Genomic DNA, 18,091 nt, shown 5'->3' with positions numbered 1-18,091 from the left:
TCCTGGATCAGGATAAAGGAGTCCACATCACAGGGTTAAATCTCCAAGTAGCCTTAAGCTCCAACACCTGCTCTTGAATAAATTAACTATCAGGCTGGCATGCAATGTTTGCCTCATTTGTGATTGGCTATGATGGTCTTTGTTTTCATGTGTGGGTGGGTATTTTGGGGTCAGGTTAGCCATACTGATTCGTACGCTGGCGGTAAATTTTTGTCATTATCCTGTTGGGCTGTGTGTGTGATAAAGGGGAATCATACTGGGGTGAAGACATCCTCTTCTATTTGCCCCCGTGCTAGTTTCAGCTTGTTGGTTAGTTTTTCTAGTAAGGCTGTTTCCCATACTACTTGGTACCACTGGTCCATAATCCTGCTGTGAGTTAACCTTGCTGTTAGTTAATTTGCTGCATATTGCCAGAGCTACTCCGGTATTTATGGCTGCTGCTACTTTTCCGGCTCCTGCCTCACCAACAAGCGTCTTGGGACTGAGGCAATAAGAAGATTGTGCTATAAATGACAGGTTGTAATACTGGAACTGAGGGCCTATGAATGAAGTGGACGGACAGAAGTTTCAGAACAGGGATTGGGCCCGAATGTCCTAAGAAAAAACGGGACATTCCAGAATCAAATTGGAAACCGGAATGGCTTCTGTAAATCTGGGGTTGTCCCTAGACAATTGGAGGGTCTGGTAGCTTAGAAATATATTTATGATAATCTAGCCTTGTTCTCCCATTTTTTAATCTCACCTATTAGACTGGTCTGAATTAGATTGGCTAAGGTTTCCCTTTTCTTTTCATGTTCCAAGTTGTTGTTTGAAGTCTGTTCCTGTGTTTATTTCAACAAACCTACTGTATTATGTTGTGCGTATTTTTATGTAGGCTGAACTAAATTTACAGCCTCACCCTCAATATGTTACCTTTGGGGAGTTTGGTAAGATGGGTATTAATCAAATGCCTTGGAGAAAGTGGAGGGAATGGGTGAAGACGAAGAGTCACTATGTGTTGAAGGTGCAAAGCTGGAGGTAGGAGGAAGCCCTCCAGACATTTCTGTAAAGAACTCCAGGGGCTCAACAACCGGTGTCGATAAGTTGAGGCCCTGGCTGTGGACTTCAACCAACGTTTTATTTCCTGTGTTCACCAAAGCAGGAGGGTATTATTATACCGTAGGTGCCCAAGGTGGCACAGTGGGTGCAAAACGTTAGAAGGCAGAAACATGAGTGGCATCAGAATCCCTGGGTTAACTAAACCAGAAGTTAAGGAGAAGAGGGGTGAGCGTGGCCTTGCAGGCAAGAAGGCACATTAAGGAGAAACCCCCAGAGTCATCTAGTCCAGCCCTCTGCAATGTAGGAATCTCAGCTAAAGCATCCCTGACAAGTGGCCAGCCAACCTTTGCTCAAAACCCTCCCAAGAAAGTCTGTTTCAGAAAAGCTGTATAGCAGGGCCTGGAGGGACCCAAATATTAAGAGAGCCCCGTTTTGCCCTTGGAGAAGGGCTCTGTGTTAGCTGGCAACACCAACCCCCCAGGCTGGAGGTTCTTCAGAAGAGGAGACAAGAATTCCCATTGGTTTCAATGCTCGGTGCATTTGCCCCTAAGACCAAAGCTGCTCAGCATTAAAAGCACACAGCACCAACTTGGCCACACCCGCTCTATGCATTTAAAACACTATGGGCAGCCATGACTTCCACAAAATAATCCTGGAAACTGTACTGTAGTTGGGTGCTGATAAGTTGTGTCCTAACATCATGCCCCCCCCCGATTATCCAAAGTGTCTCGTACCCCCACCCCATCATACCTGATGGTGATGAAGGGGAGTTATCTTGTGAAAAGCCCTCCAAAATGCCATTCTTCGTAAGACAGGCCGCTGTTGTGAACTGCACTGTGACCTTCAGATGAAGGTAGCATAAAAATTTGATAAATAATACTAGTTGGCTGGGCATTTTCAGCCCTCTCAAGGCTGTTGATGCGCCAGGGCTGCAAAAAGGTGGCGAGGGTTTGGGACAGGCTACAGAAATTTCCAAACAATGACATGGTAGCTGTGTCTGCCAAGCAACTCGCTGAAGAATCACCTCCTTTTCAAATCAAGTCATAGTCAGATATTTTGGAGGTGAATGTGGGTGGGCTCATAGGCAAACCCCATTTTCAACACCCCTCACTTTGTATAGGCGTGGGTACACAAACTGTACACTTGTTGACTGTTACATGTGAATAACTACCAGTGTACAGCTTAACTACCCGGTATTTGTGTACATTGGCATACAAATTTTATACTAGTTGAGTGTAAACCCCACTATAACAGTAGAGTGGCCTCAATGCCCAGGGCTTCTTTATATTTCAAATATTGAGGATGACCTTCTTTCCAGCTTCTTGACCAGCAAAGCTTCCAGGTTTTGTTCAGTTATTGCTGAATTTTAATTTGCACATCCCTGCTAACAAGAGTGAGTGAGAGGGGCAACTCTCACCAAGGAATAGCCTCCCATCCAGTAACAAAAAAGCACTATTAAAATAGGAACGACATTCCTTTTTAAAGGCATCCTTCCAATAAAAGTGTATCATGAAACTTGTAAAAAGAAAAAGAAACCCAGCGAGAGAAACAAAAATGTGAGATGTTTAATTTCTTCAAATTAATCCATACAAATGAAAATAAAATCCAACTTTTTTTTTAAAGGAAACTGCCCAACTGGGCTAGCCCCAATATTCAGTTTCTAGTAGGAAAGGCTTGTGGGGGTGGGACAGATCTGGCCTGCAGGCTGCTAGCTCCTCACTCCTGCTCAAATCATAGAATAATAGAATCATAATCAAATAGCTAGACGAGGAACAATGGCAACCTTATCCCTAAGGAACAAACATGGTACTGGTTGATACTGCTTTTCTGCTTTTTGGTGTTAGGACTTTGTGGGAGGAAATCTCCCTTCTACAATGGCAGAGACTTTGCTAGTGGCTGTCAGCCTCCAAGTAGCCAGGACTGAAGAAATGTTAAAATAAAATAAAGCTACAAAGAATTACTACATAACTGGGTTGTCAACAATGACTATGAGGTGGAATTTAGGTCTTGTTAAAGGCCTGGCAGATTTCGGTAGGAGCAGAGCCAGTGTTTGTATTAAACTGGCCAGTTGCCCTTCCTTTTTGTGAACGCTCCCTTAGTGTTCTTAACACTCCCTTAGTGTTCTTAGTGCATGAACCTCCGCAGGTGACACCATTGTTTTTGTAATCTGGCGAAATCCCCACTTAGGTACAGGACAGAGTCCTCAGACCGTCTTGCACTTAAGACTTTATTGCACTCAGCGTCTTGGAATTATCCTAGGCCTGAAACCTGGGAGATCATTCTGCCTTCTTAGCTCAGAGAAGGGCAGGGGATCTTCCTGGACCTCATGTGGAGCCTCTTGGAAGAGCATTGAGGAAGTTCCCTCCGAGAAGGGTGTGTCTGTGTGGCTTGTCCCTCTGGTATTTATTAGGTCTGAAAAAGCCTCCAGAGCTCAGCGTGACATTTCTCCCCATTATGATGAAAAGTAAAGCAAGTGCAAATTCTGGCTACCAAGGCCAGCTCAAATTTGTGGGTCTCTGCTCGCCTATGAGGAGGCACAGACCTGCACCCACCAACAACACACACCTTGCATTCTCTCTTGCAACCAAGTATGAAATGGTGAGCTTAACAGCAGGCCCGGCTCCCGGCTCTAGGTGCACTCCCGGTGGCACGGGGCGCCAGGCCGCCGGGGGGGGGGGGCGCTGCGCGACGAAGCCGCGCTGCGAGGGCGCCAGAGCGATCTCCGCGCATCAGCGCCAGGGCGCCCGACCTGCTCGAGACGGCCCTGCTTAACAGTCTGGCTTGGTGGTGTGGGATACAAGTTCAAGTGTGTTCATGAAGTGGGAAATCACGCTTTGACTCCAGGCATTCTAGTTTTACTCCAAAAATTGTGAAAACCAGCTCCAAAATTATGGCTTTTGCACACACACAAAACCACTCTCCTGGAAGTCAAGAGTGCCCGACTACTGTTTTCCCCTGGCTGGTTGGCACCCAAACCGCAGGAAGAAACCAGGCTGGTTGGCACTGGCCCACTTTCTAGATATCAACCTCCACCCCACTTCATCTGGGCTAATGAATTGTCACATACTGCAGTAACCCCTAAATTATTCCTCATCAATACTTGCCCAACCACTGTTGGTATAAAATGAGGAGTATAGATGAGGTGTTTGGAGATCCAAGTATTATAAGAACATTCCCAGAAGAGTTACTTACGATGCCTGGACTTCGCTTCAGTGCTTATGACGACTGTCAAAATGACCTAATAAGGTCCTACATGGCTGATACTAGGGGTGGTATTCAACACAAGTCCTACTCCAAGCAGACCAATTTAAGCTAACGGACATGGTTAACTTGGGTTTGTTAACTTCAATGGGTCTCCAATGAGACCACGAGTTAGTTGACCACCACTCTATGGGTTCTAGAGTCCTCCCAACCCATTGGTACAACTCTGATGATGTTTATACCAGCAGAACACTCCCCTCTTCACTACCTGACTAGTCTAGGACTTGGTGATCCTGCTACCCACTGTTAAAATCTTCAAATAAGATCTCTCAGCTTCACAGCCGCCCTGAGAGACTTGACAGTCTTAGCGCAGTGGTGCCCAAACTTGGCCTTCCAGCTGTTTTTGGACTACCACTCCCATCACCCCTAGCTAACAGGACCAGTGGTCAGGGATGATGGGAATTGTAGTCCCTAAGCAATTGGAGGGCCAGGTTTGGCCACCACTGGTCTAGCAGGTCCACAAGGCATTTACCACAAGGTAAAAGCTGGGTTTTGAGATAACAGCAGCTTGCTGTGAGCTGCATAATTTTGTTTTTTAAAAGGGGAAGACTCAAAGATTCTGCACGAAGAGAAAATGAAGCCTGGGCCTGGTATGGTTTGTGCAAATCAAAACATATTTGCATATATTTGGGTGTAGAGGGGTTTGCATAAATTGCATAAATGAGGGAAGAGTGGAGCAATCACTGACTAGCTGGATGTTAGCTGGAAGAGGAGAGAAGCAAGGAAGGCACACGAGAATAATAATAATAAAGTATTATACTGTCCCAAGCCTTGCCTATCATGTGGAGTGGACAGCAGGTGGACTAGAACAGTGTTTCCCAAAATTGGGTCTCCTGTGTATGAACCACAACTCCCATCATCCCTAGCCAGAAGGACCAGTGGTCAGGGATGATGGGAATTGTAGTCCAAAAACAGCTGGAGACCCAAGTTTGGAAGACACTGGACTACAATCATGAATAGGAATTCTGGGCTTTCTGATTGGGCTTTGCAGGACTCTGAAAATGGCAGTAACTCAAAGAGATTTTAGGAGATTCCCCTTACCCCCTCTTGTGGCCCTTCATACTCACAGTCCCTCATTTTCAACAGGGCGATGCTAAGAAAGGACTGAAGGGCTAGCAGCACTGGCCTCATCCCACTGGCTCATCCTCACCAGTAAAGGGCTCTTTAACCCCTTCTGTAACCCCAGAGTGTGAACAGCAAGCAGAGGCCTTGGCAGGAATGCTTTCCTTACGCACGTCACCTGCTCACACTCCCAATTTTGCATGGGTTTTGACTCACACAAGGGAGCTCACAAACTAGTCAAGCAAGGAAACAGCTTGGGAAAATCCTCTGTTGCACAGAACATGAAGAGCCCTTTGCTACATTGGAGGAAAAGGCCAAGGTGTGCAAGTAGCAAGGGGTGGCGTTTCTCTGAGGCAGGGGGGCAATGCTGAGGACCAGATGGAAATCCTGTGGGGCCCTTTGAATGCCAGCTGCCAATCCCAAGCATTTGAGGCAGGGAAGAGCTCCTGTTACCTGAACGTCCAGACACCCAGATTCTCAGTGCCATCATTGTCACCTCCTCTTTGTGTACTCCCGTACCGGTGAAACCCTATGTTGACAACTCTCCTGTTTATCAAAGCTGTAATTTCCACCACCACCCAGAAAAAAACAAAGTACCAAAGCAGCTTCCCCAAGAGGGATCTCCACTGTTTTGAAGATTCCCCGCTTCCCCAAATACAGAACGGACCGTCTTCTCTAAAAAATACATTGCTTTTGTTTTGCTACAAAGGTATGATCTTGGCATACGGAAATACAGGCTGTGTTATGTAACAATAAACCTGTCTAGAGGACTAGAAGATCTATCGCCTTTCCTATAAAAAAGAGAAAAATTGAGAGAGAGAGAGAGAGAGAGAGAGAGAGACATTCAGCTGGTGCCACCACAATGTTATTGGTTCAAGAAGCCAAGCCAAGCAAGACTGGGCATCTTCTTGGACCGCTCAGTCTGGTTGTGCTGTGGAGCTTCTAGCGAGAAACAAAATGGGAACCAGAAACCAGCCACACTGTCCCTCCTGCTTTGCACGTAAATAGAATTCATTCTAACTAAGCCATCCCTGACAGATAATCTGCAGACATCAAGCTGAAGGGACACCAGTCATCTGGCCCACAAGGGCACCAAACTTGGCGGTGAGCACGGTCCACGCTTTGGCCCCTGGCGAATTCTCAGAGCCGGGCAATTCGGATTTACTTCCGTCGGGGGAAGATCTCCCGCTAAGTCGTGTGGGTTCTCCGATGCCGAACGAGGTGCGAGTTCTGCCCGAACTTCTTCCCGCACTCGGGGCATTTGTACGGTCTCTCTCCCGTGTGGGTGATCTGGTGCCGGATGAGGTCGGAGCTCCAGCGGAACTTCTTGCCGCACTGGCTGCACCCGTAAGGGCGGTCCCTGGCGTGGGACGCTCGGTGCCTGGTCAGCTCCGAGCTCTGGTAAAAGCTCCGGCTGCACTGGGCGCAGCGGAAGGGTCTTTCCGAGGCGTGGGTCCTCTGGTGCCGGGTCAGCTGGGAGGTGTGGCCAAAGCGCTTGCCGCACTGGGGGCACTGGTGGGGCTTTTCCCCCGTGTGGATCCTCTGGTGGGTGAGCAGGTGCGAGTTGCGGCTGAACGTTTTCCCACATTCTGAGCACCGGTGGAGGGGCCTTCCTGCTGGGTGGGAGGCTCCGCCAGGGGCAGGGCGTGCAGCCGGATTCTCTCCCGTTTCACCGCACCTCTCTTCCTGAGGCTGGCTAGCTCGCTCGCTGCCACGGTTTTCAGCCGCCATGTTCTCCTGGGAATTCCCGGAAGGAAACGCCCTGTGAGGCTCCATTTCCATGGAACCTCCCTGCAGAGGGTTCTCCTCTCGGCTCCCGTTTACCATCAGGGCACCTGCTGGGATAAGAAAAAGAGAAGGGCATTGCCACGCTTTGCCAGCACGCTGTCTGCCGCCTACAGAGCCAGGCTGGCAACCTGCGTCTGGCATCTTGAAAGCAAAATGTAAGCACTCTTACTGTCCCTCTTTACTAGGAAATATTCCTATTTCCAGGTCCCCATCAATGTCACTGTTATGGCTGGCATCCGCTTGTCTTGAGACACAAATAAATCACTGCCTCCACTTCGCCTCTCGCTTTTCGTATTTCAGGGATGTCAAGCTGAAATGCTCTTTGTGGAGAGTTACTAGCATGGCTGTTCTTCAGAATTCACCCTCCCTCATCTGGGCTCTAGAAATTAAATCACCACGAGACAAAATGGGTGCATCTTCTCTGCACTGCAAATGAGTGGAAACCTCAGGGAAGTGGGCTAAACATTAGGAGGAACGTAATAGTCATTCAAACAGCAAAGTGGCCTGCGTGTCTGGGGTGCTGTTAGGGCAGGGATGGAGAACCTGTGCCCCCCCCCTGACTTCCTTGGACTCAAACTCCCATCAGCCTCAAGCAGCATGGTCAATGGTGAGGGGTGATGGGAACTGGGAGTCCAGCAACACCCACAAGGCCACAGGTTCTCCCACCCTCTTTGCACCCTGCATTGCAGATCATTCTCCCTAGTCACACCCTCTTCTGGTCCTGCTTTGCACCCTTCCCTGAGCGATTTTGAACTGGCTAGTGTGTGTCCTTGACCTCTGCTAAGGCCCATCCCTAGGCTAGATGGGAGAATGGAGTGGGGTGCATGTGTTCACAAACCAGATTACTGCACAAAGGTAAAAAAATATTAATATTATTAATTTACTTATACCTCCCATTCCCCCTGATTTGTTGCTCTGCCCAATTTGGCCTCTGGCTTCACCCACCACTGGCATGCGGCCCTCAAAAGGTTGTCCAGAAGGTAAGGTGGCAATCAGGCTAAAAAAGTTTCTCCATTGCTGATGCAGATTCTGCATGTGTTTGAGCCAGACTATAGGTGGGTTGCCTGCATGGCCAGTTGCTTTCTGGTGCTGATGAGAGCCACAGTCCCAAACATCTGGAGGGCACCAGGTTGGCCTGTGTTTTATGAGAAAGGCAAGTAAAAACTGAAACAAACCAACAGGACTGGGCCAGCAACCTTCAGTCTCTGTGTGTAGGGAAACATCCCCAGAACCTTCCCTTGCACCCAAAGCTTCCTTCATTAAAACCAGGGGCTCCTCTTGTATTTCTTACCTGTTTCCTGAAGTCCTCGGGGCTCCTGTTTGGGGATGCAGGGCATCTTGAGAGCAGGGATGAGGGGAGGCTGGTTTAGTGTTACTTCTGTTGAGGATAAGCAGTCGAGATGGGGCAGCAGTGGGGCAGGAGGTTCCCATGGCGCTCCGGGCAAGATCATCTCTTGCGGGCTTACCTGCTCAACTTTCACCCGTACTGTAACCTGGCAATGAGGGACAACAACATGCCATTAGGAATGAAACGGCCTCCTTCAAGGACCCCCATCACCTTTAAAGCATGGGAAGAAATAAACCGAGACCCTCCAGCTTTCACTAGACCAGCTCCCATCACTCCTGACTCTTGGACACTGGTGGGAGTTGTTGTAGGGGAACATCTTTCTCTCACTTTGCTTTGTTTAGCTTTTTCTCACAAGGAAAATGCTTCAATCCTCTCATTTAGGTTGGCCTTTTCTGTGCCTTTCCAGCTCTACAATACTCCTTCTGAGAGCAGGTGAACACCAGCCTGCACATTCCCCTTCTCAATTGTCTTCCCTTGTTATCCTTCATATATTTTAGACCAGGCGTGGATCACCTCCTGCCCTCCAGATGTTGCACATCTCCCACAATTCCTAGCCACTTTTAATGCTTCCTGGGGCAGATGGGAGTTGTAGTTCCAGCAACATATGTAGGGCAAACGGTTCTTTTAAACCCGCGGTTCCCAACGTGGGGCACACACACCACAGGGGGGCAATTTGATTTTTAAAGGGGGCAATTTGAGAATGAGTTATTAACAGTTAATGGCCTTTTAGGCTTCCTCCACGTCAATGGTTCACTTTTCCAATAATAAGAATTATATGTCACAGGGATTTTAGAGATGCCCAAAAAAAGGTTGGCAACCACTGTTTTAGACTGTACACACCTTGGGCAGGGACTTGTCTCTATTTATGTGAAGCACTGAACACTTAGTTAAGGGTTTTATACAGAAACGCCTTGCTGGATTCTTAAGAAAACTTCTGGAGGTGTCGTTGGGGGAACTAGGATGCTATGAGGACTGTGGCTGGAGGCTCCATTATTATTATTATTATTATTATTATTATTATTATTATTCCACCCTTCATTGGAGGATCTCAGGGTGGTCCGCAAAATAAAACCCCTCTGTCACCATGACGTAAAGCGTCCTCACCTGTTGCTCCCACATGCCTGCCTCTCGCCGTCCCATCTGGTAGCCTTCCACTAGTGCCACCGCCTGGGCACATGTCTCTGGGCCACGCTCCCACACCCAGTTCTGTATCTCCTGGGGCAAGATGGTCAGGAACTGCTCGAGGATCAGCAGCTCCAGGATCTGCTCCTTAGTGCGGCTCTCGGGCTTCAGCCAGCGGCGACAGAGCTCCCTCAGCCTCCGGCAAGCCTCCCGAGGGCCTTCCGAGTCCTGGTAGCGGAACTGCCGGAAGCGCTGGCGCTGCATCTCCACGCTGGGCCCGGCCTCCCCTCGCAGGCCGGAGGACTTGGACTTCCTGTGGTCTCCCCGGCTGCTCCTGGCGTCCAGGCCGTTGTGGGGTGGCTGGCCTTTCCCGCTGAGGGCTGGCATGAGGCGGGTCACCCACTCTCCCCTCGGCCACTGGCAGGTTTCGGCCACCCGCTCGAAGGATGACAGGTAGGCCTCAATGTCGTCCACGGGCGCCAGCTCGGGGAGCTGGAGGTTCCCCCAGGCAGGTGGCGGGGGCGGCACTGCCACGGGGGTCTGCACCATCTCCTGGCACTGAACCTCCCACAGCTGCGGGATGGGGTCGCTCCTCACCTGGGGAGGGGTCGCCCACCTCAGCAAGTCGCTAATAGTGCCGGCCTGGACGACGAGGGGGGCCTTCCCTGCGGCGTCCCATTCCCACCCTGCTTCGGGGCATGGCGGCCCAGGCTCCTCCATTTTCACCCGTGGCGGCAGCGTGTCTTCTAACGGGTACAAAAAATGGAGGCCCAGCGCCGGAGGAGGCACTTCCTGTGTGGCGGCCATTTTCTCTCCAACCTTCCCCTCAGCAAAAAGGAGGAATCCCCTGGCTGGTGCCAACTGGGGCCAGTCGAAAGAGGCTGTTGAGACAATCCACACGTCTCCACAAGGGTGGAAATGTTACCTTAATGCCGGTGAATTGATGATGCAGCAGCAAGAGGACTCCTCCCTGAAACATAAAGCCAAAACACCACTGAGAATTAGGCTTGTAAGAAATGCGATTCACCCCAAAGCGGCCGAGAACTGTCTGTGCCCCTGCTGCGTTGGGACAGTAGGAGTTTGGAATTCAATTAGTGCCTATGTCCTTTTAAATGTTGCATCAATTCTTCGGCGATCAGCCTTCTTTATGGTCCAGCTCTCACTTCCATACATCACTACTGGGAAAACCATAGCTTTAACTATACGGACCTTTGTAGGCAAGGTGATGTCTCTGCTTTTTAAGATGCTGTCTAGGTTTGAAAAGCAATGACAAACCTAGACAACATCTTAAAAAGCAGAGACATCACCTTGCAAACAAAGGTCCGTATAGTTAAAGCTATGGTTTTCCCAGTAATGATGTATGGAAGTGAGAGCTGGACTATAAAGAAGGCTGATCGCCGAAGAACTGATGCTTTTGAATTATGATGCTGGAGGAGACTCTTGAGAGTCCCATGGACTGCAAGAAGATCAGACCTATCCATTCTGAAGGAAATCAGCCCTGAGTGCTCACTGGAAGGACAGATCGTGAAGCCGAGGCTCCAATATTTTGGCCACCTCATGAGAAGAGAAGACTCCCTGGAAAAGACCCTGATGTTGGGAAAGATGGAGGGCACAAGGAGAAGGGGACGACAGAGGATGAGATGGCTGGACAGTGTTCTTGAAGCTACAAACATGAGTTTGACCAAACTGCGGGAGGCAGTGGAAGACAGGAGTGCCTGGCATGCTCTGGTCCATGGGGTCACAAAGAGCGGACACGACAAACGACTAAACAAATGACCTTTTACATGTGTTTGTGGGAGGGGGAGTTATCATTTTGTTTTACCTATTTATTTTGTGCTTCTATCCTACATTTTTATTTTGCGTTCCGACCTGAGATCTTCGGATGAAGGATGGCATATAAATTTAATAAAGAATAATAAAGAAAATTGGGCCTGCAGCAAAATGCTGCAGTGCTGAGTGCTGCTTTTCAGGATTCCAGACACTCTGTGCCATTCCTTCTGCCCCCAAACCTCTACCCCAAGTCAGTCAGTATCCTAAAGCCCCTTCCCCCCCAATGCTTTTTTTGTACTTCTACAAACTTTGGGGTGTCCCCCCCACCCCGAGTCTGCTGCATCAGCATTCACAGCCTGGAGATAAAATGTAGACAGAACACCAGCCATTGATAGACCCTCCCTTACTCCAGAAATGTATCTAATCCTCTTTTAAAGCCACGCAGGTTGGTGGCCATCACTCCATCTTGTGGCAGGGAAGACCACACGGCAACAATTCCCAAACTCACCCCCCAGCCCTGGACCACTTGCAAACTGCCAAGAGTCTCGGACGGCAGATCACTTAATGATTTTTCCGCCGGCTGTGGCAATTGTAATGCACTGTGCTAGGCGCTGTACTATTTTTAAAACTGTGTTTCTATTGCTTCCTTTTATTTCATACCTATTTCATTGCAATGCAACCCAAATTCCATAGAATTCAACTTGTAATACAATGTAAGAAATGCAAGAAGCGAATAAAAATGCAATTTGAAAACATTTAAGGCAAGGACCGGCTGCACTGCCTCCCATTTTTGACCACAAATCCACAGCCATGCCACAGACCAGAGGTTGGGAACCCCTGATGTAGATGAAGCACCCATTGCACGGAAAAAGTGCTTCCTTTTATCCTTCCTGCGTCTACTGCCAATTTCTTTTGAGAAAACCTGAGTTTTATCTTCCTGTGGGAAGGGGAAGTAATTTCTTGCTATTCATTTTCTCCACACTGAACAAGAGCACCCTTCTTAGGAGCATAGGGCAAGTGGAAGTTCTCTCCTCAAAGCGAGGGCAAAGCAAAAAACGAGTGATAGGGCAGGATAATGCAGTACTTTGCCTCCGATGATCAAAGCACTCCTGTTTTAAAATATTCCAGGCGTAACTGTCCCCTGGAATGCAAAATTCTGCACAATTACTTGCTCTCTCGTGACCGACAGGTCATCTACAGAGCCTCTGAGCGAGAGAATAATATAGTGACACTTTATTTAAAAAGATAAAGAGCACGTGAATTGCCTTCCTCGGCCAGACCAAAGGTCCCTTTAGTTCAGCATTCTGAAAGTGCCTGGCCAGATGGGAGGGGCCTCAGCTCATGTGCTTTGTCTGCAGAAGGTCCCAGGTTCAATCCTCTGGATCTCCAGTTAAGCAGGAAATGCAAATGATATCTGCCTAAAGACCACTACTACTCGGGAGTAAAAGAGTACTGGACTAAGCAGACCTTGCCTGACCTAAGGGCGGCATGGTAGCATGGTAGTAGAAAGGTCCCAAGTTCAATTCCTAGCATAGTGGGTTTTTTGTTTTAAGGAAAATGATCAGTGAGTAGCTGATTGGTGGGGGGTGGGAATACTTCTTTCTGCCCTGGAGAGCTGCTGCCGTTGGAGTAGCCAGCACTGCATTAGATTAGCAACTAGTCTGACCTGGTCTAAGGCAGCCTCCTTAGATCAATGGAAAGCCAGCAGTCGTCACAGCATCCCATGAAGATGAATGACAGAAGCTAATCAGGCATCCTTTTGCCAGTCCTGTCACCCAGAGGGCAGGACTAGAACCAATTGGTGGAAATTGCAAAGAAGCAGCTAAACAGGAGGAGAGACAAACTAAGAGCGAGAGATGCTTGGTCCTGGGAAGAGGGCCCTAGGGAGAAAGTGGGCTTTCCTTCACTGTGGATTCTGCACTAAGCAGGGGGTTTTGACTAGTTGGCCTCTCAGGGACCCTCCAGCTCCATAATTCTATGGTTCCTGTATCTAATTCCAAACACTTCCATTGGATAACTCCATGTGGCACGACTCAAATGTGCCCATTCAGAGCACCAAACCCCTGGTACCAATTCTTAGGGATTCTTTAACAAGGCTCGTCCCCTAAGACCCTGGGAAGTCTGGGAATCATGCGCTAGAATCCCTTGCAAGGTTTCAGAGGATGCTGGGGTGTGTGTGAAGCACTTGGGTTATGCACACATCTGGGCCACACCTCCTGAGTACTGTGCTGCTTCCCAGCTGCCCCCAAAAACCGCTTGGGATGTTTGCAGAACATAGAAAAGGCCCTGCTGCATAAGACCAAAGGCCCATCTTGCTTCCTATTGTGTCGTAAGAATGGGAGAAAAGCCCTGTGGGATCAGGTCGATGTCCCATCTAGTCCAGCATCCTGTTTTCACATTGGCCAAACAGGTGCCTTTGGGAAGCCCACAAGCAGAATCTGAACACAATGCTCTCATTTAGCTTACATGAACTGGGCCTATGCTCCATTCTTTTTCTTTTCTTTTCCTAATCTCTTTTTAAAGACATCTAAGCAAGAAGCAGCAAAATACATATGTTAAGTGTGTGCGTCAAGTAAAGTACTTTTTTGTGGCCGGTCTGTCTGGAATCTCCTGCCAATTTAGTGCTATGGGAAGGGATGTGCCGGGGGGGGGGGGACTTCTCACCATGCACCAATAATGAACTGACTCAATCCACAGGCAAGAAGCAATTCTGGTCATGCTTAAACACACAGGCAGGGTGTCTCAGGAAGATCCAACCCCCCCCCCCCCGACACACCACAAAAGTCCCTTGTAAGAGTTCACAAGCAGACAACATATGCCATACTGCTAACGTATAAGGCAGTCCTTTGGAGTTGAGCACCTGTGGATCAGCCACTCCAACATTCCCTGCCACCCACACATAATCCTACCACTGGATGGGATGATGGAGTGAATTCTACCCCTCATCCCCAATACTCCTCCCCTAAAATGTCACAAGGAAGCTGTGCTCCTTGATTCGCATCCCCTTGTCTTTCTTTGTTGCCATCCCATTTCGCCAAGCATATGGGAGACCCGCTTAGGAGGCTAGCTTGAGCCTATAAAACTCACTCTCCCTGATATCCCAAGGAATTCTGACTCTCAGGATTCTCCAGTGGCTGTTCTAGGAAAAAGTATCATGAGGACCAAGAAGTCCTGGGTCTGGCACATCAGATTCCCACTTACATTTCCCTGCAAATAAATCCAAGAGTCCTGGCTCCCAACCCTAATTCTAAGAAGTTTTATCTCTTCCTTTCTAGAAGAGTGCTGTTTCTGATCTTCCACGCTGTGTCTCCCTAAGGCAGGGATGGAGAATCGGCGGGCTTTCAGAGGTTGCGGGGACCGGGACGCCCATCCCCCTTGATCACAGGCCATTTTGGCTGGGGCTGATGGGAGCTGGAGCCCCACAACATCTTGGGCGGAGGGCGCAGGTTCTTTTCCATTGCCCTCTAAAAGCACCGAGGAGCCCAGCCTCGCACCTCCCTTCCTAAGGAAACCCAGCAGTCCTGCTCCTAATAATCGAGAACTATAACCGGTCCCGCTCCCAGAAATCCTGGGTCCGGCCTCTGAATGAAACCCAGGAGTCCTACCTCCACCTTCCCGCCCGGCTTCCCCCAACACCCCGATATTAGGAAGCCTGGTGGAGCCCAACCCCAAATGCGAGAACTAACGGGACCCGGACGAGTACCGAAGCCTCTTTCTCCGACCTCCTTGCCCCGGGAGGACCCAGGCGTCCTGGTGCCGCTAAAGCCCCGGGACCCGCGAAAGGGAATCCCGGCTCCCGCTTCCTGCAAGATCCCCCTCCTCCCCGAAGGGACCCAGGAGTCCCGGCTCCAGCTCCGCCCTTTGTTCCGTCCCCCGCCCTCGCCCCGTGCTCCGCTCGCCGGCTGTGCGCGTCTTGGCGCGCCCCGGGCCCGGCTCCGCTACCTGGGCCGGGGCGCCTCCCGTGCGGCGCTCTCTCGCTCTCTCAGGGCTCCGGAGGCGGCGGCGGCGTCTCCGCCTCGAGTCCCACGGCGCCCATCGCGCGCTGCCCGGCCCTGCCTTGCCTTGCCCTGCCCGCGCGCCTCGCAAGCCTCGCTTCGCCCTGCCCTGGAGGTGGCCGCCAGGTTGGTTCCCGGGCTGCGCCGGAGAGGCTGGGGTTAGTCCCCCCTCCGCAGGGCGGGCACTGGCTGCGATCTCTGTCAGTCACCGCCGAAAGGAAGGGGAAGCCGGCTTGGGACAGCCCCTCGCCCAAAGCGGGAGGGAGGGCGGGCCGGCGAGGGAAGGGGGGGGCAGGCCGGGCAGGGCCGCCTTTGCCACGATTGCTCCGCGCTGCAGGCGCCGCGGCCGGGATTGCGCGCAGCCGGGTCGAGGAGGGCGCAGCAGACGCGCCTTTCTTCCCGTTCGATATCTTGACAATAATAATAATAATAATAATAATAATAATAATAATAATAATAATAATAATAATAATAATAATAATAATAAAAACAGCGTACGGAAATAGGGGTCGCCGACTTTTTGCTGCTGCTGCATCTTGCGCTGTATTGCCTCTAGGCATGTGCAGAGCGCATTTCCTTTGAGGAAGGGAACGAGCGTCTGTCTCGTGCGAAAGTGCTTCAAAAACGAAGCTGGCTAGTAGGGTCGTTTTATAGCGAATAGTGTTGCTTCAGCCAGGGAGAAGAGGGGGCAAAGGCCTCTTGCCTAAGAGGAGGGGAGCGCCCCCCCCCATGGTCTGCTGCCGGGAGAGGCAGAACTAGGCCAGCAGGATCAATTCTGAATACTTTTACAAGGCAGCATATGGTTTTTAAGAAACCACAGTGTCCCTGAGCAACTTGGGGAGACGAGTTGGCTTGCAAACATATGCACCAAGTTACGTGGTGGAATATGGTTTCAAAAACTGCCTCATCTTGATTTATTCCAAGAACGGCTTTCAATTTACATAAACGTTCACGGTGGCTCATGTAAAATGAAGCAAGCGCTCAACAACCCACTCCGAAATCCATGCATAAGTCAAGTAGAGGCGACTCTCAACTTAAGCGGGAGTTACATTCTGGGGATGGTACATAAAGCCGAAATTGTGTGTAGTGTAGTGACTACAGTACACTACAGTCAAAACCCATTGGGTGCAATGGATGGGATGGCCAAAGTTTCCTTCCCGCACCCCCTTTTTAATTCTACCGCCCAGCCCATAAAGCAGATTGCGCTCAAGTTAAATCTGTGGAAGTTGCAAGTTACCTGCATGCCAATCCCAAGACAGAAAAGGCGACATTTTGCAGGCAATGTAGTCAAAAAACTATCCACAATGACCGTTCATCAAAGGCCTTTGTAGATCAACTTGTGTTCTTAACCTAGAGCAGTATTCAGCCAACGCCACCTCTGCACTATACATTTAAAGCCCATTTCCAAAGTGTTTTAAGAATCAGTCCTCCTTCCCAGGGCACTCTAGGTCTGTGAGGGCAAAGGGGTGTCCTAACTCAAGGTAGACTTCTCAGGCTTCTTTGGGGGAAAGCCATGATTTTTAAAATGCTAGGATTCTAGTGTGAATTTCTTCTAACACATACAGTATGTGGTTTTGACTAATTACACATTTTTGCAAGCAATTTTCTCTAAGTGCAATGCATTTTTGTATGTTATTTTCACTAATATATGCATGTTTGTCCCCCTATATAGGCCTTTTTGTAAACATTGGCAGGTTGGGGGACTGTATCCCAAAATTCAAAGTGGAAATTGGGAAAGATGGCTGTGTTTTTGGTTCTCATGTTATAAAGCACAGATTTGATAGACTCAGCTTTAAACGTGAACTAAACCGAATTTCTCCTCTCTCTCTAGAGCAGACCCGTTGAAATTAAGGGACCTAACTTAGTCATGCTCATTCATTTCAGTGGGGCTGCTGTGAGCGAAACCTAGTTCAATACTACCCTTGATGCCACAAAGAGATAACTGAAGGTTGTGAACCGCCCTGAGGTCTATGGGAAAAGGTGGTATAACAAATTTAATAAATAAATAAAATAATTAAAAATAAACATTAATTATTTTATTTTGGGGGAGTTTTGTCTCCTTGGGGAGAGCTTTCCACGGGCTCTCAGGTGGGGCAGAAAGCCCCCTTTCCCCTTTGAATTCTCCTCTGAATTTTTGGGGAGCAAGGAAGCAGTCAGAATTGGAAACAAAGAAAAGGAAACCAACATTTTTATCTCTTAATAGCAGGAGGTCTCTTCTCTGTTCCTTCCTCCGTCACATTTGTACAATTTTAGGACGAGTGCCATGGAAGTAGTAGCAAGGGGGGAATGAACCTTTTTATTGCTCTGCAGAAATCATAATCTTTTACAGACATGAGGTCACGTCTGCGGTATTTTCTGCTCACACACCTTTTTGCAGTGCGCCAGCAAGATGAGCTTGGGAAACAATCAAACCGGGTAAACTCTACAGTGCTTATGCTGATTCCCACTTACTGTCATTTCAGATTCAAAACATCCGTTGTTGTTTACGCCATCATTGAGGAATTATGCTACAAATGCAATCAGTTTTAAGTTGGATTCACTATTCCGGGCTTCCTCCAAGAATCGCTGCAAATTTGTGGGGGTGTTAAGAGACTTCTCGGTTAGAGATCTCCGGCCTTTTCCAGAAATCTGTGAGCACCTAGAAAGGAACGCTGTGATCACTAAAAGTCAGCATGGGTTTCTGAAAAATAAGTCATGTCAGACTAAT

At 49.2% G+C, this 18,091-nt stretch overlaps 1 protein-coding gene across 3 annotated transcripts; it reads right to left on the bottom strand.

Moving 5' to 3' along the window:
- Window positions 1–285: 285 nt before the first annotated feature.
- On the bottom strand, window positions 286–15,532 carry LOC118094628 (zinc finger protein 397). 3 transcript variants are annotated; one of them, XM_035135185.2, is made up of 4 exons: window positions 15,332–15,532; window positions 9,602–10,589; window positions 8,441–8,642; window positions 286–7,196 (listed from the first exon to the last, which is right to left on the bottom strand). In XM_035135185.2, exons 2-4 carry the CDS (start codon window positions 10,424–10,426, stop codon window positions 6,550–6,552), a joined length of 1,674 nt encoding a protein of 557 aa, XP_034991076.1. In that variant the 5' UTR covers window positions 10,427–10,589; window positions 15,332–15,532; the 3' UTR covers window positions 286–6,549. The 3 variants fall into 3 exon arrangements, with proteins under 3 accessions (XP_034991076.1, XP_034991074.1, XP_034991073.1); XM_035135183.2 differs by having other exon boundaries at window positions 286–7,199; window positions 15,332–15,531; XM_035135182.2 differs by lacking the exon at window positions 15,332–15,532 and having other exon boundaries at window positions 286–7,199; window positions 9,602–10,838.
- Between the last annotated feature and the right edge of the window lie 2,559 nt (window positions 15,533–18,091).

Source organism: Zootoca vivipara, chromosome 13, assembly GCF_963506605.1.
Source record: "Zootoca vivipara chromosome 13, rZooViv1.1, whole genome shotgun sequence".
Lineage (NCBI taxonomy): Eukaryota > Metazoa > Chordata > Lepidosauria > Squamata > Lacertidae > Zootoca > Zootoca vivipara.
Note: the sequence above shows the minus strand (reverse complement) of the source record. Positions and strands in the feature narration are given on the sequence as shown.